Here is a 25,942-nt window from a genome sequence, read left to right on the forward strand (position 1 = left end):
AATAGACAGAGCAGAAATCTGTCCCTTTAAGGAACTAGCTAATCCCTTTTCCAATCCTTATTGGAGAAAAGATAAAATCCTAGGAATCCTGACCTTACTCCATGAGTAACCATTGGATTCACACCAATGAAGATATTTACACCATATTTTACGATAGATTTTCCTGGTGACAGGCTTTCGAGCCTGAATCAAGGTATCAATGACGACTCGGAGAAACCACGTTTTGATAAAATCAAGCGTTCAATCTCCAAGCAGTCAGACGCAGAGAAATTAGATTTGGATGTTTGAATGGACCTTGGAGTAGAAGGTCCTGCCTCGGCGGCAGAGTCCATGGTGGAAAGGATGACATGTCCACCAGATCTGCATACCAAGTCCTGCGTGGCCACGCAGGTGCTATCAAAATCACCGAAGCTCTATCCTGCTTGATCTTAGCAATCAGACGAGGGAGGAGAGGAAACGGTGGGAACACATAAGCCAGGCTGAAGGACCAGGGCACTGCTAGAGCATCTATCAGCGATGCCTGGGGATCCCTTGACCTGGACCCGTAACAAGGAAGCTTGGTGTTCTGACGAGATGCCATCAGATCCAGTTCTGGTTTGCCCCATAGTTGAAGTAGCTGGGCAAATACCTCCGGATGGAGCTCCCCCGGATGAAAAGTCTGCCGACTTAGAAAATCCGCCTCCCAGTTCTCTACTCCTGGGATATGGATAGCTGAGAGATGGCAAGAGTGAACCTTTTCCCACAGAATTATCTTTGAAACCTCCATCATTGCCAGGGGACTCCTTGTTCCCCCATGATGGTTAATATAGGCTACAGTCGTGATATTGTCCGACTGAAATCTGGTTAACCTGGCCGCAGATAGTTGAGGCCAAGCCTGATGAGCATTGAATATCGCTTTTAGTTCCAGAATGTTTATCGGAAGGAGGGCTTCATCCTGAGTCTGGGAATTCCAGACTGCGCCCCAGCCCAGGAGGCTGGCATCTGTCGTCACTATAGTCCATTCTGGTCTGCGGAATCTCATTCCCCTGGACAGATGGACCCGAGATAACCACCAGAGAAGAGAATCTCTGGTCTCTTGATCCAGATTTAACAGAGGAGACAAATCTGTGTAGTCCCCATTCCACTGACTTGAGCATGCAAAGTTGCAGTGGTCTGAGATGTAGGCGGGCAAACGGAACTATGTTCATTGCCGCTACCATTAGGCCGATCATTTCCATACACTGAGCCACTGACGGCCGAGAAGTGGAATAAAGAACATGGCAGGAAGTTAGAAGCTTTGAAATCCGGACCTCTGTCAGAAAAATTTTCATTTCTACTGAATCTATCAGAGTTCCTAGGAAGGAAACTCTTGTGAGAGGAAAGAGAGAACTCTTCTCTCTGTTCACTTTCCACCCGTGAGACCTCAGAAAGGCCAGAATAATGTCCGTATGGGACTTGGCGATTTGAAAAGTCGACGCCTGGATTAGAATGTCGTCTAGGTAAGGAGCCACCGCTATGCCCCGTGGCCTTAGAACCGGTAGAAGAGACCCTAGAACCTTCGTAAAGATTCTTGGCGCCGTGGCTAACCCGAAGGGAAGAGCCACAAACTGGTAATGCCTGTCTAGGAAGGCAAACCTTAGGAACTGATGATGATCTCTGTGAATCGGAATGTGGAGATAAGCATCCTTTAAGTCCACGGTAGTCATATATTGACCCTCCTGGATCATAGGGAGGATGGTTCAAATTGTCTCCGTCTTGAAGGATGGGACCCTGAGAAATTTGTTTAGGATCTTGAGATCCAAGATTGGTCTGAAAGTTCCCTCTTTTTTGGGAACTATAAACAGGTTTGAATAGAAACCCTGACCCTGTTCCTCCCTTGGAACTGGGTGGATCACTCCCATAACCAGTAGGTCTTGAACGCAATATAAGAATGCCTCTCTCTTTATCTGGTTTGCAGATAGTTGTGAGAGATGAAATCTCCCCTTTGGAGATGAACCTTTGAATACCAGAAGATATCCCTGGGAAACAATCTCTAGTGCCCAGGGATCCTGGACGTCTCTTGCCCAAGCCTGGGCGAAGAGAGGAAGTCTGCCTCCGACTAGATCCGGTCCCGGATCGGGGGCTACTCCTTCATGCTGTCTTAGAGGCGGCAGCAGGTTTTTTGGCCTGCTTCCCCTTGTTCCAAGCCTGGTTATGTCTCAAGACTGGTTTCGACTGGGCAAAATTTCCCTCTTGTTTTGTATTAGAGGAAGCTGAAGCTGCGCCACTCTTGAAGTTTCGAAAGGAACGAAAATTATTCTGTTTGGTCCTTAACTTATTGGGCCTATCCTGAGGAAGGGCGTGACCTTTTCCTCCGGTAATGTCAGAGATGATCTCCTTCAGGCCAGGCCTGAATAGGGTCTGTCCCTTGAAGGGGATGTTAAGAAGCTTAGACTTTGAAGTAACGTCTGCTGACCAGGACTTAAGCCATAGTGCGATACGCGCCAGAATGGCAAAACCTGAATTCTTAGCCGTTAGCTTGGTTAAATGAAAAACGGCATCAGAAATAAAGGAATTAGCTAATTTAAGAGCTTTAATCCGGTCTAAAATATCATCTAACGGGGTCTCCACCTGTAGAGCCTCCTCAAGAGACTCAAACCAAAAAGCCGCTGCAGCAGTAACTGGGGCAATGCAAGCAAGAGGCTGGAGAATAAAACCCTGATGTATAAAAATTTTCTTAAGGAGACCGTCCAATTTTTTATCCATAGGATCTAGGAAAGCACAACTGTCCTCTACGGGGATAGTTGTACGCTTAGCTAGGGTAGAGACCGCTCCCTCCACCTTAGGGACCGTCTGCCACGAGTCCCGTATGGCGGCATCTATGGGAAACATCTTTTTAAAAGCAGGAGGGGGAGAGAATGGCACACATGGTCTATCCCATTCCTTAGTAATAATTTCCGAAAACCTCTTAGGGACTGGAAAAACATCAGTGTAAACAGGCACTGCAAAGTATTTGTCCATCTTACACAATTTTTATGGAACTGCAATGGGTTCACAGTCGTCCAGAGTCGCTAAAACCTCCCTAAGCAATAAGCGGAGGTGTTCGAGCTTAAATTTAAACGCTGTCATTTCAGAATCAGACTGAAGCAACGCCTTCCCTGAGTCTGAAATGTCACCCACAGATAGAAGTTCACCTGCCTCAGCTTCTGAGTATTGTGTGGGTATATCGGACACAGGTATTAAAGCGTCAGAAAGCTCTATATTAGTTCTAGCCCCAGAGCTGTCTCGCTTTCCTTGTAACCCTGGCAGTTTGGACAATACCTCCGAGAGGGTAGCATTCTTAACTGCCGCCATGTCCTGTAAGGTAAAAGAATTAGACGCGCTAGATGTACTTGGCGTCACTTGAGCGGGAGTTATAGGTTCTGACACATGGGGAGTGCTAGATGGCATAATCTCCCTTTTTTCGGTCAGAGAATCCTCTGGAGATAAATCTTTAAACGCCATAATATGGTCTTTATAGTTTATAGAAATTTCAGTACATTTGGTACACATTCTAAGAGGGGGTTCCACAATGGCTTCCAAACATATTGAACAAGGAGTTTCCTCTATGTCAGACATGTTTAACAGACTAGTAATGAGACAAGCAAGCTTGGAAAACACTTTAATAAAGGTGAAACAGCAATTAAACAAAAACGTTACTGTGCCTTTAAGAGAAAAAAACTAGCACTTAAACTGCAAAACAGTGTAAAAATATAGTAAAGTCTTTGAAATTTTTACAGTGTGTGTAGGGGACTAAAGCAACATTGCACCCACTTGCAAATGGATGATTAACCACTTAGGCCCCAAACCGGATTTAAAAAACGTTAAAAGACAGTTGAGCACCTTGCCACAGCTCTGCTGAGGCTCCTACCTGCCCTCAAATACGATTTTGTGCAGAAATAAACCCTTTGTAATGGTCCTCAGATGCCAGAGGACTCATCTAGGGAAGCTGGATGTCTCAGTCTGAAGGAAAACTAGGCCCCTCCCACCATGTACTGGATATCAGAGGGGCCTTAAGAAAATACTCCTAGGAGTATCTAACAAGCCATGTGGAAAACTAGGCCCCAAATAAAGACTCCCTCAGAGAAAAAACGTCCTATTTATGAAACATGTAAAACATTTTGTCACTAAGTAATAAGAGTATTAACATGAGTATTACCGTTTTGTAAGCATGATCCTAGTCGTTGTTAAATCACTGTATCTAGCTTACCTCAAATACACAAGGCTCTGTCAGCATTTTCTAGAACTTATTCATCTCTCTAGAAATAAAAATACTGAACATACCTCAAAGCAGGTAATCTGCAGACTGTTCCCACAACTGAAGTTTTCCCATACTCTTCAGTTATGTGTGAGAACAGCAATGAACCTTAGTTACAAACCGCTAAGATCATCAAACCTCCAGGCAGAATTCTTCTTCTAATTTCTGCCTGAGAGTAAAACAGTACAACGCTGGTACCGTTTAAAAATAACAAACTCTTGATTGAAGGTAAAACTACACTAAGTCACTACATATCTCTTGATACTTCCTATCTTGTCGAGAGTTGCAAGAGAATTACTGGAGGTGGGGGTTAAGGGAGGGGCTATATAGACAGCTCTGCTGTGGGTGTCCTCTTGCAACTTCCTGTTGGGAAGGAGAATATCCCACAAGTAATGGATGAACCCGTGGACTGGATACACCTTACAAGAGAAACCCTGTTTAATAACCCCCCTCAGGAGATATTAACCCTTGATTCCAAGATACAAAAGGAGCCTCACTGAGACCCTGTGTTATAAGTTAGTCCCGCAAGGTGGTAGCCCCTCGGGAAAACATCTATAATACAATACATTTCATGAAGAAAATAAAATGAAACAATCTTACCAGAATCTACACCGTGGAGCAGGAACACGGCCCTTCAAGTGTGACAGATAGTAGCATTGCTTCTGCCATGGACTTGAGAGAAGAAAGCAGGCAGCAAAACTTGTCAACGCCGATTGCTTGTGGAGCTGTTAATATGAGTCGGGATGGTTTCGTTGAAAGACTCTCCCTGCATCTCCGGACTCTAATTTTCATCCATGCTTTCACTGAAAGGCTGACAGGACTACTTAAAACTCCAGTCCCATGCCGAAGAGTACTACCCTCCATAAGAGACTAATCTAAAACTTCTGACACTTCTCTGCCAACCTCCTGGGACGAAAGGCAAAGAATGACTGGGGGATGAGGGAAGTGGGAGGGGTGTCTTTGCCTCCTCCTGGTGGCCAGGTTCTGAATTTCCCAAAAGTGAAAAATGAATGCAGCTGTGGACTCTTTCCATTTATTAAGAGAGAAAAAAAAAAAAAGATTTATACTCCTTAGTCCAATTTAAATTGGTGTAGTGGTCTGTTAACACCAGCTATCATAGAGAAAGCTAATTCTTGCAAAATGTGTTTGATGTATCCGCAGTTCTGCTTTTATGATAGGTCATGTTTAAATTAAATATTTAAAATTTTAATTGGTGCAGCATTTTTTTATAAAAACGGTTTTATATTTTATATATATATATATATATATATATATATATATATATATATATATTTTTTTTTTATTATTATTATTTTTTTTATTCTGATCGATACACTGTAGCTTCCTGGTTGTAGGTTGGACTGTAAGGAATTTATGGAGGTAATCAATATATTATCTGGAGCAACTTATTTCTATAAGCAAACAGACGATTCACTACCATGTGGTAATCGAACCTTTAAACAACACACTTTACAGCAGATTAACAATCATGACAACAGAAAAATGTTTTTTTTTGTGGAAAATAACCAATAGGGATACATTGTAAAAATAACAGATTTGCCATAAGCAAAGAATTGTGTGTTCTCACTCCCACCCACCATAGAGAGGCTTTTGTTCTGCTGATGCATCTTGCTTATATAGCTTTTCTATTGCCAATACTGCAGTATTGACATTTTCAGAAAAGATGGCAGCTTAAATGGGCAAAATCAGCTATTGCAAACAACAAAATAAAGGTAAACTAGCTATTTGTAAACAATTTAATACACTTCAGCAGGTAAAATGGATGTATGACGATGCTACTTTAAAAGACATACCTACTAATTTCTAATATAATTGAAATTTGCTGGCATGGAGAGAAAACATGCAAAGTCATTTGTGGCTTTTGTGAGCATTATATAGCAATGCATTTGTCCCCCATTCATAACCAGAACCCTGTACAGCTAGAAAAACAATTCTAAATCTAACATTTCTAACATTCTTTGAGGGACTGGACCAGACTTCTTAAATAATGTTGTCTGAGCGGAAAGTTTAAGATCATCAGGGGTATAGACTGAGGTTTCCTAACAGAATAAATATCAAACTAAAAACTTAGATGAACTTATCTATCATACAAGTCATTCATTTTGTTTCAAAATGCATGAACCGGCATAGGGTAATGAATGTCATCTACTCACCAGACCAAAGCTCTCTCCAAGTGTAATGTAGCCTTACTCTGCACTTCTTTTGATAACACAAAAGCTTGTGTATTATTTGGATACAACGTCTGCAATAAAAATAGAGGAAGTAAAAATATATATATATATTTGCAAAATTGTGAAAACATTTTTTCACAAATCATCCAATAGAATCACTTTCCATTGTCATGTCAGACCCACAACATTACAAACCTCTAGTATATTATTACAAATGGGTTTCTACCTGGGTATTTACAATCTAATACTTAATCATTTTTTAAGAGGTCTAACAATACAGAGCTCGTAAGTCTCATGCAAAAATAGGAAGAATAGTATTTTGTGGTCTTTTTTTATTGATTTGAAACCTAGAATTTATTGGAAAAAATGTCAAGTTACACCTTATGGGTTTAAAACGAAGCAGAAATGCATCTTGGTTCCTAACAGTTGTTTGGGGATAGTTTTGTTCACTGGCTGGTAAAAACAAAAAAAATATATTTTCCAGCACAGTTATACACATTTTAAATAAGGAATCCCCCTATGAACTAAAGATGACAAAACCAAACATACATTTTGGTTTTGTGTTGGGCTCATCAGTGAGGTGCAGCCATATCCCTTCTAGGAACATTGGGCAATAAATAGTCCATTCCTGGTGTCCACCATCATCCTTAGGGAGACTAATCCCCAAGATTCATACCCAAGAAGTCACCCCCCCCCCTGATGCAGCCTCTTTTTGTCCAAGGGTCATAAGAGTTTATCACAATCCTTTAGAATAAAAACGTATAAAATGATTTAGCTACAAAAATCCCCATACATTTTAAGGGTGCTTTTCTGTCTATTTAAGGGTGCTTTTCTGTTGATAATCATTTTATACGTTTTTCTAAAGGATTATGATTGACCTCTAAAGCAGCATAAAAAAGAGCTCAAATTGGGAGTTCCTGGTATTGCCAGGCTAGACTGTTCTTTTTTTAGACAGGAACTGACTGATATACTACAGGAAAGTTCCTCTCTATGAAAGGCACATTCTGGCCAGGGTGATTAGTCATACAATTTATTATGCTTTTAGTTTATTCCCCGCTGAAGGCTCCTCTTGTTTATAAATGAGAGAACAAAATAATGCTACAGGGATTGTTTAACCATTGGAAAGACATTCAAGCCATGTTGGATAGTGTAGCAATATTACAATATTTTTATTTAAAATATTTTTATATTGGTTTTAAATTAATAAGGAATATTCTAATGCAAAAATGATATACTTTTAACATTACTGACCCTAGATAACTTTATTTAACAAGCATGAAGGGATTAAACACACAAGCCACAAACCTTGCAGCATCCAGTCAGGACACAGCCAGTGATTGGAAAGGTCATGCAACTGCTCTCCTGATTGGCTAACCAGTTGTAATTCTGTTTGGGAGCTGCAAAACTTGCTTGAGTGCTTATTATCCAAGAACCCATTATCAATGAGTGTCATGCCTTATAATGAAGAACTCCTAACCCTAGAGGTACTTCCTTGGTTTGTTTATACTTCTGCTGTAATATTCGCCAAATAATTCTACCTTTTTATATGACCACCCGCCATTCACTTTTCTTTTTTATCAACCCCACCACAGAGTGAAGCTGTAATGCAAACAGGCCCCATACACCCTAGTATACATATTACTTTGTAGTGTTTGCACCAAGTATTCATTGTATTTTATTGTATTTTGTGGTAGATGTTAGTGCTCTATAAATAACATATAATAATGTATCTTCAAAAACTGCAGAAAACAAATCTAATAAAAACACAAGTAGATGATAGATAGAAAGATAGATACTGTAGATGGATAGAGAAATAGATAGAGAACAAACATTTTGTCTGCATACTTAAAATGATGAGATCTTCATTATCCTTGGCAAAATATAATGCACAAAATAAAGTAGATTTATACTGTAAGTAAAATAAAGTACAACAAAATATTAATTTAATTAAACATCAGAGTCACAGCCATAGCTATGTTTAGTGTGGTGCTAATTTATATTGTAGATATTTCACAAAATAAATATCTATCAACTAACAATGAAAGTGGTAAAATACATTAAAAAAAAGATAATGTAAGTTCCTGAGATATATCAGTTTTATTTTCCATCCATAGTAAATGCCATGGTTTCATAGGCAACTCCTACAATATGCAGTAAATAAGCAATATTATAACAGCTGGCATCTTGTCTACCAGCTTAACAGGTTTAAATGGACAATACATTATTTGTCAGTTGTTTGGAAAAATATGCCACATTAAATTGCGCGTCCTGTACACAGGCTTGCATTTTGCACCTCTATTGATCCTGTCATGTATTCCGCACAAGACTGCAGACCAACTGTCACAAACGCCACACTCTACTGCCAGCTGTAACGGCAGGAAAATATTGCTCCCATCTGTCATTGTTGCATATTGACACTATATAATGCATTCTAATGGTGGTATAGTTGGTTACTTTTCTTATAGACAAAGTAAAAATAAATGAATTTAAAAAATAAAAAATAAACTTTTTGATATTAATCAAGAACTAATGGCAGCATTTACATAGTAGACGCAAAATAAATGTATTGTTACCGCTGTAAGTATTAGATTTCCTATGTCAGAAAAGCCTTGCAAGGTCTGGACAGGAAGACATATAAGTAGCCATATAAACAAGTTATTAGACTTTTTTATGTTTGCTAAAAGGGAGAAAATTAAATTTATGCTTACCTGATTTCTTTCTCTTCTGACATGGAGTAATTCCAATTACTAGTGGGATATTCACTCCTGGCCAGCAGGAGGCAAAGAACACCTCAGCAGAGCTGTTATTTCCCTTACCCATAACCCCCAGTCATTCACCCGAAGGGAAATGGAAAAATAAGTTAACACAAAGATGTAGAGGTGCCTGAGGTTTAGCAAAAAATACTGTCTAATCAAAAGGGTAGGGTCGTGTACTCTCCATCTCCAGAAAGAAAGACGTTTATCAAGTAAGCATACATTTTATTTTATTTCCTAAGACATGGAGAGCCCACAATGTCATTCCAATTACTAGTGGGACCCAATACACAAGCTAGAGGACACGGAATGAACAGGGAGGGAGAACAAGACAGGCAGACCTAAACAGAAGGCCCCACCACTTGAAGAACCTTTCTCCCAAAGGAGGGCTCAGCCGAGGCAAAAGTATCAATTTGGAACATTTGGAAAAAGTATGCAGAGAGGACCATGTTGCCGACTTGCAAACCTGTTCCACAGAAGCTTCATTATTGAAAGCCCACGAAGAGGAGACAGCCCTAGTAGAATGAGCCGTAATTCTCTCAGGAGACTGCTGCCCAGCAGTCTCATATGCAAAATGAATCCTACTTCTCAACCAGAGAGAAAGAGAAGTGGAGGTGGCCTTCTGACCCCAACGCTTTCCTGAGAAACAAACAAACAAACAGGGCAGAAGACTGGTACTGTGCACCAAGAATCTGTAATGGAGTCAGTAGCCTGTAGCTAGAATTTTAGAGCACGCAGAACATCCAAGTTATGCAACAGACGTTCTTTATGAAAAGAAGGATTGGGACAGAGAGAAGGAACAACAATTTCCTTATTAATATTTCTATCCAAAACCACTTTAGGAAGAAACCCCAATTTAGTACGAAAAACCGCCTTATCCGCATGAAAGATAAGGTAAGGCGAATCACACTGCAAAGCCGAGAGTTCCAAAACTCTCTGAGCAGAAGAGATAGCAATAAAAAGAAAAAACCTTTCAAGATAGCAACTTTATATCTATGGAATGCATTGGCTCAAACAGCGCCTGCTGCAAAGCTTTAAGAACAAGATTAAGGCTCCAAGGAGGAGAAACAGGTTTAAACACATGCCTGATTCTGACCAGGGCCTGACAAAAATATTGAACATCTGGCACATCCGCTAGATGCTAGTGTAACAAAATAGATAATGCAGAAATCTGACCTTTCAGAGAACTGACTGACAACCCTCTCTTCAGACTTTCCTGGAAACCTTACTGGAGAAAAGACAAAATTCTAGGAATCCTGACTCTACTCCAAGAGTAGCTCTTAGATTAACACCAATAAAGGTATATTTATTTTTCGAGTAACAGGCTTGCAAGCCTGGATCATGGTCTCGATGACCGACTCAGAAAATCCACGCTTAGACAGAACTAAGCGTTCAGTCTCCAAGCAGTCACCTTCAGAGAAACGAGATTTGGATGGAGAAATGGACCCTGAGTTATAAGGTCCTTCCTCAGAGGCAGCCGAGATGACATCTTCACTAGGTCTGCATACCAGATCCTGCGAGGCCATGCAGGAGCTATTAGAATTATATAAGCTCTCTCTTGTTTGATACGAGCAATAACTCGTGGAAGGAGCACAAACGGAGGAAACAGGTATGCTAGACCGAAATTTCAAGGAACCGCCAGAGCGGCCTGAGGATCTCTTGACCTTAAACCGTAACTTGGAAGCTTGGCGTTCTGCTGAGACGCCATCAGATCTAACTTTGGCACCCCCATTTGAGGATTAACCTGGAGAAAACCATCTGTCTGCTCCAGTTGTCTACTCCAGGAATGTGGATGGCAGATAGACAACAATTGGGAGCTTCTGCCCACTGAATAATCCGTGCCACCTCCTTCACGGCTAAGGAACTCGGAGGACCCTGGTGGTTGATGTAAGCCACTGAGGTGATGTTGTCCGACTGAAACTTCTTAACTCCAAGATGTTTATGGGGAGAGCAGACTCCCAAGTCCATAGTCCCTGCGCCTTTAACGAGTCCAAGACTGCTCCCCAGCCTAGCAGGCTGGCGACCTTGGTCACAATCACCCAGGAGCGTCTCCTGAAGCATGTGCCCTGAGACAGATGGTCCTGAAAAAGACACCACGGGAGAGTCTCTTGTCGGCTGGTCTAGATCTATCCTCTGAGACATATCCGAATGGTCTCCGTTCCATTGTCTGAGCATGCATAATTGCAGAGCTCTCAAATGGAATCGAGCAAAGGGAATAATGTCCATGGAAGCGACCATCAGACCAATTACCTCCATACATTGAGCCACTGAGGGCCGAACAGTAGACTGAAGAGAGAGGAAAGAGGAGAGAATTTTGGATTTACTGACCTCCGTCAGAAAAAATTTCATAGATAGGGAATCTATTATGGTCCCTATGAAAACCACCCTTGTAGCTGAAACAAGGGGTATATTTTCCAGATTCACTTTCCAACCGTGGGAACGTAGAAAAGACAACAAGATCTCTGTATGAGAATTTGCTTGTTGAAAAGATGGTGCCTGAACCAATATGTCGTCCAGGTATAGCCACACAGCAATTCCCCCGAGACCTGATCACTGCTAAGAGAGCCCCCAGAACCTTTGAGAAAATTCTGGGAGCTGTGGCAAGTCCAAATGGAAGAGCCACAAACTGAAAGGGTTTGTCTAGAAAGGCGAATCTCAGGAATTTGTGATGATCCCTGTGGATGGAAACATGAAGATACGCGTCCTTCAGGTCTATGGTCGTCATGAACTGACCCTCTTGGACCAAAGGAAGAATGGAACGAATGGTTTCCATTTTGAAGGATGGTACCCAGAGAAACTTGTTGAGGCACTTTAGGTCTAAAATGGGTCTTACCCTTGAAAGGAAGCGCCAGAAGCTTGGACTTAGAGGTAACATCAGCTGACCAAGATTTTAGCCACAATGCCCTACTGCTAGGACAGAGAAGCCAGACATCTTGGCTCCCAGTCTAATAACTTGCATGTTAGCATCAGAAATAAAGGAATTGGCTAGTTTGAGAGCCTTAATCCTATCTTGTATCTCCTCTAATGGAGTCTCTACTAAAATTGATTCAGACAAGGCGTTGCACCAATAAGATTCCGCACTTGCTACTGTGGCAATACAAACTGCAGGTTGTCATTGAAGACCTTGATGAACATACATCTTCTTCAAATAAGCTTCCAGCTTTTTTGTCCATGGGATCCTTAAAGGAGTAGCTATCCTCTATAGAGATTATAGTTCTCTTAGCCAGAGTAGAGTAGAAATAGTCCCTTCAACTTTAGGCACTGTGCACCAAGAATCTGTAATGGAGTCAGCAACAGGAAACCTCTTTTTAAATACAGGAGAAGGGGAGAAAGGAATCCCTGGCTTCTCCCATTCCTGTGAAATAATCTCCGTCACACGGTCTAGAACAGGAAAAACTTCCACAGAGGAAGGAACATCATAGTATTTATTAAGTTTACTAGACTTCTTAGGGTTGACAACGACAGAAGTATTGGAGTCATCTAAAGTAGCCAATACATCCGTTAACAGTAAACAAAGGTGTTCAAGCTTAAATCTGAAGTTTACTTCTTCAGTATCAGATGAAGGAATAATACTGTCCAAATCTGAGATTTCACCCTCAGAGGCTACCAATGTATCCTCCTCATCAAACTTATGAGGGAGGGCAACTTGGCTAGCCGTAGGTGGAACAGAAACCTTACTATCTGAATGTCTAATTTTCCTCTTGCGTTTTCCCAGCACAGGAAAAGCGGAAAATGCCGCAGGTGATACCTGTGCAGCAAAATCTGCAGGCAAATAAACACCTCCAGGAGGCTGAGAGGAACTGCAGGGCACTGTATGTGACGCCATAGAGGCTTGGGATGTTTGAGGAGAAATCTGTGGCATTGCCTGATCAGCATCATCCTGAGAGACATTGGGCTCAGAGAGCAACAATTTATCTTTAAATTGAAGTGTTCTAGCTAAGCATGCAGCACAGAATTACATAGGCAAAACAATTTGTGCCTCAAGGCATAACAAGCATTTGTCAAAAGACACAGAGTCTTGGTCCATGTGTATAATACTAAATAAAAAAAATCCCCAAATTGTAGAATTTTTTAAATACACTGTCACTTTAAGAATTTTTAATACCACAGCCGCTTAACGTTATGCAAAAATTTGTTAAAATAATAAACCAATCAGGCAGGCTGAGGTGCCTTACCATAACACTTATACACAATTTGGCTGCCAGAAGTCTCTAAAACGATCATATAGTAGATGGACATTGAAAAGACTGAAATTCAATTACGCCGCTCCGCGAATATCCGACAGCAGAGAGAAGTCACATGCCCGGCAGAGAGAGGAAACTATGCAGCAAGTAAAAGACGCGCGTTTCCCTATGCCTACAACACCGGAGCTTAATTTACACAAACGCTCAAGCAGTCTGTCAGTTAGCCTGTTCTAGCTAAGCAAGCAAAGAAAATATCAACTGCTAAATTTTAAGTTTATACATAAATCGCTGTATAAAACATAAGCCACACACATACTAAAAGTATTTCAACAAAATTAGCCCAAAGAGGAAAAACGTCCCAATAAAGGGAGGATTAACCCCTAGGCCTCTATTTATCAACCTGTCAACTTACCTGCATTCGACGGCACCAATACGCTCGCCTAAGATCGCCTAACATTGCTGCCGCGGACCTGAATACGTTCTCCAAAGTTATCAAAAAAGCTGTCAAAAAGTCGCGTACCAAGTACGGAGCGATGAGCAGCGGACTGTTGTTAACTGACCGTCATCGATCTCGCTGCTCTTCGGCTTTTTTACAGCTTTCTTGGTACCCTGTCACTAAACACCCACACTATACTATACTGTTTACCCCCTATACCGCCGCTCCCGGAGCCCACCGCAACTCTAATAAATATATTAACCCCTAAACCGCTGCTCCCGGAGCCCACCGCAACTCTAATAAATATATTAACCCCTAAACCGCCGCAACTAAATACAATTATTAACCCCTAAACCGCCGCTCCCGGACCCCACCGCAACTAAATACAATTATTAACCCCTAAACTGCTGCTCCCGGAGCCCACCGCCACCTACATTATACTTATTAACCCCTAATCTCCCCCCCCACACCGCCGCCACATACATTATATTTAATAACCCCTAATCTCCCCCCCTACACCGCCGCCACCTACCTACATTTGTTAACCCCTAATCTGCCCCCCCCTACACCGCCGCCACTATATTAAATTTATTAACCAATAAACCTAAGTCTAACCCTAACACCCCCTAACTTAAATATAATTTAAATAAATGTAAATAAATATTACTATCATTAAATAAATTATTCCTATTTAAAACTAAATAAATACCTGTAAAATAAACCCTAAGCTAGCTACAATATAACTAATAGTTACATTGTAGCTAGTTTAGGATTTATTTTTATTTTACAGGCAAGTTTGTATTTATTTTAACTAGGTACAATAGTTATTAAATAGTTATTAACTATTTAATAACTACCTAGCTAAAATAAATACAAAGTTACCTGTAAAATAAAACCTAACCTATGTTACAATTACACCTAACACTACACTATAATTAAATAAATTAACTAAACTAAATACAATTAAATACAATTTTAAAAAAGTATCTAAAGCACAAAAAAAACCCACTAAATTACAGAAAATAATAAAATAATTACAAGTTTTTTAAACTAATTACACCTAATCTAATCCCCCTAACAAAATAAAAAAGCCCCCCAAAATAATAAAATTCCCTACCCTATACTAAATTACAAATAGCCCTTAAAAGGGCTTTTTGCGGGGCATTGCTCCAAAGTAATCAGCTCTTTAACCTGTAAAAAAAAATACAATACCCCCCCAACATTAAAACCCACCACCCACACACCCAACCCTACTCTAAAACCCACCCAACCCCCCTTAATAAAATCTAACACTAACCCCTTGAAGATCACCCTACCTTGAGAAGTCTTCACCCAACCGGGCCGAAGTCCTCAACGAATCCGGCAGAAGTGGTCCTCCAGACGGGCAGAAGTCTTCATCTAGACGGCATCTTCTATCTTCATCCATGCGGAGCGGGTCCATCTTCAAGACATCCGACGCGGAGCATCCTCTTCGTTCGATGGCGACTGAAGAATGAAGGTTCCTTTAAGTGACGTCATCCAAGATGGCGTCCCTTCAATTCCGATTGGCTGATAGAATTCTATCAGCCAATCGGAATGAAGGTAGGAAAAATCCTATTGGCTGATGCAATCAGCCAATAGGATTGAAGTTCAATCCTATTGGCTAATCCAATCAGCCAATAGGATTGAGCTCGCATTCTATTGGCTGATTGGATCAGCCAATAGGATTGAACTTCAATCCTATTGGATGATTGCATCAGCCAATAGGATTTTTCCTACCTTAATTCTGATTGGCTGATAGAATTCTATCAGCCAATCGGAATTGAAGGGACGCCATCTTGGATGACGTCACTTAAAGGAACCTTCGTTCTTCAGTCGCCGTCAAACGAAGAGGATGCTCCGCGTCGGATGTCTTGAAGATGGACCCGCTCCGCGCCGGATGGATGAAGATAGATGCCGTCTGGATGAAGACTTCTGCCCGTCTGGAGGACCTCTTCTGCCCGGCTTGGATGAAGACTTCTGCCCGTCTGGAGGACCACTTCTGCCGGATTTGTTGAGGACTTCGGCCTGGTTGGGTGAAGACTTCTCAAGGTAGGGTGATCTTCAAGGGGTTAGTGTTAGGTTTTAATAAGGGGGGATTGGGTGGGTTTTAATGTTGGGGGGGTATTGTATTTTTTTTTACAGGTTAAAGAGTTGATTAAATTACCATCCACTTCCGGGCATCACATGCAGGCAAGGAGGGGCAAGCAGCCGGGGTTACGTTAAAAAACATAATTTATGTAAGAACTTACCTGATAAATTCATTTCTTTCATATTAGCAAGAGTCCATGAGCTAGTGACGTATGGGATATACATTCCTACCAGGAGGGGCAAAGTTTCCCAAACCTTAAAATGCCTATAAATACACCCCTCACCACACCCACAATTCAGTTTAACGAATAGCCAAGAAGTGGGGTGATAAGAAAAAAGTGCGAAAGCATATAAAATAAGGAATTGGAATAATTGTGCTTTATACAAAAAAATCATAACCACCACAAAAAAAGGGCGGGCCTCATGGACTCTTGCTAATATGAAAGAAATGAATTTATCAGGTAAGTTCTTACATAAATTATGTTTTCTTTCATGTAATTAGCAAGAGTCCATGAGCTAGTGACGTATGGGATAATGACTACCCAAGATGTGGATCTTTCCACACAAGAGTCACTAGAGAGGGAGGGATAAAATAAAGACAGCCAATTCCTGCTGAAAATAATCCACACCCAAAATAAAGTTTAATGAAAAAACATAAGCAGAAGATTCAAACTGAAAACGCTGCCTGAAGTACTTTTCTACCAAAAACTGCTTCAGAAGAAGAAAATACAACAAAATGGTAGAATTTGGTAAAAGTATGCAAAGAGGACCAAGTTGCCGCTTTGCAAATCTGATCAACCGAAGCTTCATTCCAAAACGCCCAGGAAGTAGAAACTGACCTAGTAGAATGAGCTGTAATCCTATGAGGCGGAGTCTTACCCGACTCAACATAGGCAAGATGAATTAAAGATTTCAACCAAGATGCCAAAGAAATGGCAGAAGTTTTCTGGCCTTTCTAAAACCGGAAAAGATAACAAATAAACTTGAAGTCTTTCGGAAAGACTTAGTAGCTTCAACATAATATTTCAAAGCTCTAATAACATCCAAAGAATGCAACGATTTCTCCTTAGAATTCTTAGGATTAAGACATAATGAAGGAACCACAATGTCTCTACTAATGTTGTTGGAATTCACAACTTAGGTAAAAATTCAAAAGAAGTTCGCAACACCGCCTTATCCTGATGAAAAATCAGAAAAGGAGACTCACAAGAAAGAGCAGATAATTCAGAAACTCTTCTGGCAGAAGAGATGGCCAAAAGGAACAAAACTTTCCAAGAAAGTAATTTAATATCCAATGAATGCATAGGTTCAAATGGAGGAGCTTGAAGAGCCCCCAGAACCAAATTCAAACTCCAAGGAGGAGAAATTGACTTAATGACAGGCTTTATACGAACCAAAGCTTGTACAAAACAATGAATATCAGGAAGAATAGCAATCTGTCTGTGAAAAAGAACAGAAAGAGCAGAGATTTGACCTTTCAAGGAACTTGCAGACAAACCCTTATCTAAACCATCCTGAAGAAACTGTAATATTCTCGGTATTCTAAAAGAATGCCAAGAAAAATGATGAGAAAGACACCAAGAAATATAAGTCTTCCAGACTCTATAATATATCTCTCTGGATACAGTTTTACGAGCCTGTAACATAGTATTAATCACAGAGTCAGAGAAACCTCTTTGACCAAGAATCAAGCGTTCAATCTCCATACCTTTAAATTTAAGGATTTCAGATCCTGATGGAAAAAAGGACCTTGAGACAAAAGGTCTGGTCTTAACGGAAGAGTCCACGGTTGGCAAGAGGCCATCCGGACAAGATCCGCATACCAAAACCTGTGAGGCCATGCCGGAGCTACCAGCAGAACAAACGAGCATTCCTTCAGAATCTTGGAGATTACTCTTGGAAGAAGAACTAGAGGCGGAAAGATATAGGCAGGATGATACTTCCAAGGAAGTGATAATGCATCCACTGCCTCCGCCTGAGGATCCCGGGATCTGGACAGATACCTGGGAAGTTTCTTGTTTAGATGAGAAGCCATCAGATCTATTTCTGGAAGTTCCCACATTTGAACAATCTGAAGAAATACCTCTGAGTGAAGAGACCATTCGCCCGGATGCAACGTTTGGCGACTGAGATAATCCGCTTTCCAATTGTCCATACCTGGGATATGAACCGCAGAGATTAGACAGGAGCTGGATTCCACCCAAACCAAAATTCGAGATACTTCTTTCATAGCCAGAGGACTGTGAGTCCCTCCTTGATGATTGATGTATGCCACAGTTGTGACATTGTCTATCTGAAAACAAATGAACAACTCTCTCTTGAGAAGAGGCCAAGACTGAAGAGCTCTGAAAATTGCACGGAGTTCCAAAATATTGATCGGAAATCTCACCTCCTGAGATTCCCAAACCCCTTGTGCCGTCAGATACCCCCACACAGCTCCCCAACCTGTAAGACTTGCATCTGTTGAGATTATAGTCCAGGTCGGAAGAACAAAGAAGCCCCCTGAACTAAACGATGGTGATCTGTCCACCATGTCAGAGAGTGTTGTAAAATCGGTTTAAAGATATTAATTGAGATATCTTTGAGTAATCCCTGCACCATTGGGTCAGCATACAGAGCTGAAGAGGTCGCATGTGAAAACGAGCAAAGGAGATCGCATCTGATGCGGCAGTCCTAAGACCCAACATTTCCATGCATAAGGCTACCAAAGGGAATGATTGTGACTGAAGGTTTTGACAAGCTGATATCAATGTTAAACTTCTCTTGTCTGACAAGGACAGAGTCATAGACACTGAATTTATCTAGAAACCTAAAAAGGTTACCCTTGTCTGAGGAATCAATGAACTGAATGGTAAATTGATCCTCCAACCATGAAATTGAAGAAACAACACAAGTCGATTCGTATGAGATTCTTCGAAAATGAGAAGACTGAGCAAGTACCAAGATATCGTCCAAATAAGGAAATACCAAAACCCTATTCTCTGATTACAGAAAAAAGGGGCACCGAGAACCTTTGAAAAAAATTCTTGGAACTGAGGCTAGGCCAAACGGTAGAGCCACAAAACTGGTAATGCTTGTCTAAAAAGAGAATCTCAGACACTAAAAGTGATCTGGATGAATCGGAATATGCAGATACACATCCTGTAAATCTATTGTAGACATATAATGCCCTTGCTAAACAAAAGGCAGGATAGTCCTACAGTAACCATCTTGAATGTTGGTATCCTAACATAACGATTCAATAATGACAGATCCGGAACTGGTCTGAAGGAATTGACCTTCTTTGGTACAAATGAAGAGATAAAATAAAACCCCAGCCCCTGTTCCAGAACTGGAACTGGCATAAATACTCCAGCCAACTCTAGATCTGAAACACATTACAGAAATGCTGAGCCTTTGCTGTGTTAACTGGGACACGGGAAAGAAAAGAATCTCTTAGCAGGAGGCCTTAACTTGAAGCCAATTCTGTACCTTTCTGAAACAATGTTTCTGAAACCAGAGATTAAGAACGGAATTGATCCAAATTTCTTTGAAGAAAACGTAATCTGCCCCATACCAGCTGAGCTGGAATAAGGGCCGCACCTTCATAGGTACTTAGGAGCTGGCTATAGGTTTCTATAAGGCTTGGATATATTCCAAACTGGAAATAGTTTCCAAACTGATACCGCTCCTGAGGATGAAGGATCAGGCTTTTGTTCCTTGTAAGGAAAGGAACTAAAATGATTATTTACCCTGGAAAGAAAGGGAAAGCAAAGATGACTTAGAAGACATGTCAGCATTCCAAGTTTAATCCATAAAGCTTCTCTAGCTAAAATAGCTAGAGACATATACCTGACATCAACTCTAATGATATCAAAAGATGGTATCACCAATAAAATTATTAGCATGTTATAGAATAATAATAATGCTATAAAATTATGATCTGTTACTTGTTGCTCTAAAGCTTCTAATCAAAAAGTTGAAGCTGCAGCAACATCCGCTAAAAATATAGCAGGTCTAAGAAGATTACCTGAACATAATTAAGCTTTTCTTAGAAAGGATTCAATTTTCCTATCTAAAGGATCCTTAAATGAAGTACTATCTGCCGTAGGAATAGTAGTACATTAGCAGGAGTAGAGATAGCCCCATAACCTTAGGGATTTTTGTCTCAAAAAACTCTAATCTGTCAGATGGCACAGGATATAATTTGCTTAAACGTCTAGAAGGAGTAAATAAATTACCCAAATTATTCCATTCCCTGGAAATTACTTCAGAAATAGCATCAGGGAGATAAAACACTTCTGGAATAACTACAGGAGATTTAAAAACCTTATTTAAACGTTTACATTTAGAATCAAGAGGACCAGAATCCTCTATTTCTAATGCAAATAACACTTCTTTAAGTAAAGAACGAATAAATTCCATCTTGAACAAATACAAAGATTTATCAGCATCAACCTCTGAGACAGAAACCTCTGAACCAGAAGAACCATTATCAGTATCAGAATGATGATGTTCATTTAAAAATTCATCTGAAAAAAGAGAAGTTTTAAAAGACTTTTATGTATACTAGAAGGAGAAATAACAGACATAGCCTTCTTAATGGATTTAAAAAATAAAATCTCTTATGTTATCAGGAACACTCTGAAAATTAGATGTTGACGGAACAGCAACAGGTAATGTAACAGTACTAAAGGAAATTTTATCTGCATTAATAAGTTTGACATGACATGCAATACAAATAACAGCTGGAGAAACAGATACCAAAAGTTTATAGCAGATACACTTAGCTTGGTAGCTCCAGCACTGTGCAGTGACTTTCCTGAAGTAACTTCTGACTCAGTTGCAACGTGGAACATCTTGCAATATGTAAAAGAAAAAAACAACATATAAAGCAAAATTGATCAAATTCCTTAAATGACAGTTTCAGGAATGGGAAAAAATGCCAAAGAACAAGCTTCTAGCAACCAGAAGCAATAAAAAATGAGACTTAAATAATGTGGAGACAAAAGTGACGCCCATATTTTTTCGCGCCAAATAAGACGCCCACATTATTTGGCGCCTAAATGCTTTTTGGCGCCAAAAATGACGCCACATCCGGAACGCCGACATTTTTGGCGCAAAATAACGTCAAAGAATGACGCAACTTCCGGCGACACGTATGACGCCGGAAACGGAAATAGAATTTTTGCGCCAAAAAAGTCCGCGCCAAGAATGACGCAATAAAATGAAGCATTTTCAGCCCCCGCGAGCCTAACAGCCCACAGGGAAAAAGTCAAATTTTAAGGTAAAAAATGTTAAATTAAAATGCATTATCCCAAATATGAAACTGACTGTCTGAAAAATAAGGAAAGTTGAACATTCTGAGTCAAGGCAAATAAATGTTTGAATACATATATTTAGAACTTTATAAACAAAGTGCCCAACCATAGCTAGGAGTGTCACAGAAAATAAGACTTACTTACCCCAGGACACTCATCTACATATAGCAGATAGCCAAACCAGTACTGAAACGAGAATCAGCAGAGGTAATGGTATATATAAGAGTATATCGTCGATCTGAAAAGGGAGGTAAGAGATGAATCTCTACGACCGATAACAGAGAACCTATGAAATAGACCCCTTAGAAGGAGATCACTGCATTCAAATAGGCAATACTCTCCTCACATCCCTCTGACATTCACTGCACGCTGAGAGGAAAACCGGGCTCCAACTTGCTGCGGAGCGCATATCAACGTAGAATCTAGCACAAACTTACTTCACCACCTCCATCGGAGGCAAAGTTTGTAAAACTGAATTGTGGGTGTGGTGAGGGGTGTATTTATAGGCATTTTAAGGTTTGGGAAACTTTGCCCCTCCTGGTAGGAATGTATATCCCATACGTCACTAGCTCATGGACTCTTGCTAATTACATGAAAGAAATAAAAAGCTATACTTTATTGGTGACAGATAAAAACAAGTTGAGCCTCAGCTCATAATAGCAATCCGGGGTCACAGAACGGCAACTGCAGACATGTTTCATGTGGTTCCTCCACACTTGATCACTGCTGACTTTTGCCGCTTCTGTGACCTGCTTTTAAAGCCTGAAATATTTTACAATAAATAAATTTAAAAACAAAAGTTAACCCCTTCATGCCCTTGTATTAGTATGCATATATAAACACTTTGATGAGCAAACATACACATAGAAGTAAATGCTCTACTTATATATCAGGTAGTATGTGGATAACGCCTATTTATGCCAAAACTAAGAGGTTATTAGACAACTTGAGAAGCTTAAAAAACAAGTACATTATTTTGCCATACTAATTGGCTACTTCATAATAATATTATATATGTATGTACTATTTGTTTATGTAAAGTTTCTCTATTTACACTATGCACTAACTAGGCTGCAGTTCCTATTATCACCGCTAGATTAAGGATTTTTGTATGGATTATTTAAATAAATAAATTCACATCACTTTCATTGATAATACCAAAAGGAGATCTAGTATTTAACAAGAAAATCCACTGGGCCTCCTTGTAATCTAATTTGTATATTCTGTCACCCCCTCTTTTGTGTGGGGGGACATGATCAATAGCCTGGATAGACAACAGTGAGGCATCCCCTGCGTGCATAGATTTAAAGTGTCTAGATACTGGTGTGTCTGTATCGGGGTCCTCTATGTCCCTTATGTGCTCAAGGGCCCTATCCTTTAGGTAGCGTTTCGTTTTGCCTATATACTGGATCTGGCACCCCCTACAGGTGAGGAGATAGATTACGTGATTAGATTTGCAGTTTAGTCTGAATCTGATGTCATATGTACGTCTGGTTACCGTGGAAGAAAAGGTAATTCCCTCTGATACATGGTTGCAAGTTTTACAACGCTGTGCCTTACACTTATAAAACCCTACTCTGTGTGGTAGCCAATTTCTAGTCTTCTCCCTTTGCAAATCTGAGGGTGCTACCATATTCCCAATGGTTATACTTTTCCTGGCAACAAATTTGCAACCTTGTGTTGCAATGTTTTCTAGATTTGAGTCAGTGGTCAGAATAGGGAGACATTGCTTTATGATGTCCCAGATTTTACTATATTCAAGGCTATATGGAGTGCTAAACACAATTTTGTTATCATTCCTGGGCCTTTGTTGGACATTTAATTTTTTATATTTTAGTAGATTATCTCGTGGTATTAAATCTACCTCCTTTTTAGTGTTTTTTAGCAAACTTTCCGGATACCCTCTGCTAAGTAATCTCTCTTCTAGCACCGCACATTGTTCCTCATATGTTTTGATATCAGAACAAACCCTTTTTGTTCTAATATATTGTCCTTTGGGAATTGCTTTTTTGACGTGTCCTGGGTGGCTTGATTTGTAATTCAAAATAGTGTTCCCCCCTGTGGGCTTCCTATATAAGGTTGTGCTGACAGTATTAGTATGTATATGTACTTGGAGTGCTAGATCTAAGAATACTGTGTAGGTCATACTCTGGTCATGTGTGAATTTCAGGTTCATGTTGTTGATGTTGATAGTGTTTATGAATAGACCCGTTGTTTCCTCGATTCCATCCCACACCACCAGCAGGTCATCTATATATCTTCCATAGTATATTATATGCTTTTTAAAGGGGTTGTCATCTCCATAGACGTGGGCGGCTTCCCACCAACCCATAAAGAGGTTGGCGTAGGAGGGGGCAAAATTTGCCCCCATAGCCGTCCCACCCCTCTGGAGATGGGGCAATGCCCCGCAAAAAGCCCTTTTAAGGGCTATTTGTAATTTAGTATAGGGTAGGGAATTTTATTATTTTGGGGGGCTTTTTTATTTTATTAGGGGGATTAGATTAGGTGTAATTAGTTTTAAAAACTTTTTTATTATTTTCTGTAATTTAGTGTTTGTTTGTTTTTGTACTTTAGATAATTTTTTTAAATTGTATTTAATTTTAATTTAATTTTTAGTTTACTTAATTTATTTAATTATAGTGTAGTGTTAGGTGTAATTGTAACTTAGGTTAGGTTTTATTTTACAGGTAAATTTTTATTTATTTTAGCTAGGCAGTTAGTAAATAGTTAATAACTATTTAATAACTATTCTACCTAGTTAAAATAAATACAAAGTTGCCTGTAAAATAAATATAAACCCTAAGATAGCTACAATGTAACTATTGTAGCTAGCTTAGGGTTTATTTTACAGGTAACTATTTAGTTTTAAATAGGAATAATTTATTTAATGATAGTAATATTTATTTAGATTATATTTAAGTTAGGGGGTGTTAGGGTTAGACTAAGGTTTAGTGGTTAATAAATTTAATATAGGGGCGGCGGTGTAGGGGGGGCAGATTAGGGGTTAATAAGTATAATGTAGGTGGTGGCGGGCTCCGGGAGCGGCGGTTTTGGGGTTAATAAGTCTATTTAGTTGCGGCAGGGTCCGGGAGCGGCGGGATAGGGGTTAATAGCATTTATTTAGGTGGCAGCGGTGTAGGGGGGGGCAGATTAGGGGTTAATATGTATAATGTAGGTGGCGGCGGTGTAGGGGGGACAGATTAGGGGTGTTTAGACTCGGGGTACATGTTAGGGTGTAAACATTCCCATAGGAATCAATGGGATATCGGGCAGCAGCGAACATAAGCTTTCGCTGCTTTCCGACTCCCATTGATTCCTATGGCATCCGCTGCCTCCAGGGCAGGGGATTGAAAACCAGGTACGCTGGGCCGGAATAGTGCCGAGCGTACCTGGTAGACTTTTGATAACTAGTAAAAGTAGTCAGATTGTGCCGAACTTGCGTTCGGAACATCTGTAATGACGTAAGCATCGATCTGTGTCGGACTGAGTCCGGTGGATCGTATGTTACGTCACTAAATTCTACTTTTGCCGGTCTGTAGGGTTTGATAACTAAGGCGACTCAGTCTCGCCACAAATACGTTGCGGAATTCCAACGTATTTGCAGTTGACAGCTTGATAAATAGAGGCCCTAGTCTCAACATACATAATGTGCCCGCCCACTGCCAAAGAAAATCCTGTATAAAGGATTTTAAAAATGTCCCCATCAACTGCATATGACATATACTTCTGAAGTGCAAGTCTCCAAGACCTAGAAGACAAAAGCACTTACCTGCAGTCTAGCTGTCCGGCAGGAAGACAGCTCACAAGGCGTGACAGGACACATACTCCTTAGAGAGACCTGTAGAAAAAGAAAGAACAGAGTAACCAACTCTGGCTTTCTGTACCATGGGCAGCAATGTGTTAGGAAACAAAGCAAGGACTACCTCACAACTTCCTAACTGCTTAAAAGAAATCACTACTCTACTGAAGAGATTGACGTGGACTTAGCTAAACAAAAACCCTTGCTTAAAGGGAAAAGTACCTGAAAAGGGAATTCATTTCTTCAGACACCAAACTTCACCTACTCCATTGACAGAGGCAAAGAGAATGACTGAGGATTATGGGTAGGGGAGTGACACTTTACAGCTTTGCTGTGGTGCTCTTTGCCTCCTCCTGCTGGCCAGGAGTGATATTCCCACTAGTAATTGAATGACGTTGTGGAATCTCTATATCTTAGGAAAGAAAAAGGAATAAATATCTTCAGACACCAACTTTACATCCTCCATTGATAAAGGCAAAGAGAATGACTGGATGTTATGAGTAAGGGAAGTGACACTTAACAGCTCTGCTGGGGTGCTCTTTGCCTCCTCCTGCTGGCCAGGATTGAATATCCCACTAGTAATTGGAATGATGTTGTGGACTCTCCATGTCTTAGGAAAGAAAACATCCTATTACAGGAATGTGATCTATATATAGTGTCACTACACAAAACTTAAAGGAAATTCATCACTATATAAGCATCTGTTTCTATTGAACATCAGAGTTTTAAAGTACGTTGACAGATTTTAACTTTTCTTTACGCGTTTTACATGTTTTGGCCACAAGGTATCTGGAGACCAAAGGAAGAAAGAAACTATCAGACAATGATTCTAAACAAAGGCAAGCAGAAAAAAAATTCCCAAGTTGAGCTTTTATATGCTCCTACATCAAATACAAAGAGATTTATCTCATGTT

General features: G+C 40.2%; 1 protein-coding gene across 1 annotated transcript in view; it reads right to left on the bottom strand.

Annotated features, from left to right (window-relative positions):
* ARMH3 (armadillo like helical domain containing 3) overlaps positions 1–25,942 on the bottom strand; it is a 561,581-nt gene that overhangs the window by 318,663 nt on the left and 216,976 nt on the right. The window contains exon 20 of the mRNA XM_053692489.1: positions 6,430–6,518. Coding sequence (XP_053548464.1) covers positions 6,430–6,518 — 89 coding nt within the window. The remainder of the gene's footprint in view (positions 1–6,429; positions 6,519–25,942) is intronic.

Source organism: Bombina bombina, chromosome 9, assembly GCF_027579735.1.
Source record: "Bombina bombina isolate aBomBom1 chromosome 9, aBomBom1.pri, whole genome shotgun sequence".
Classification (NCBI taxonomy): domain Eukaryota; kingdom Metazoa; phylum Chordata; class Amphibia; order Anura; family Bombinatoridae; genus Bombina; species Bombina bombina.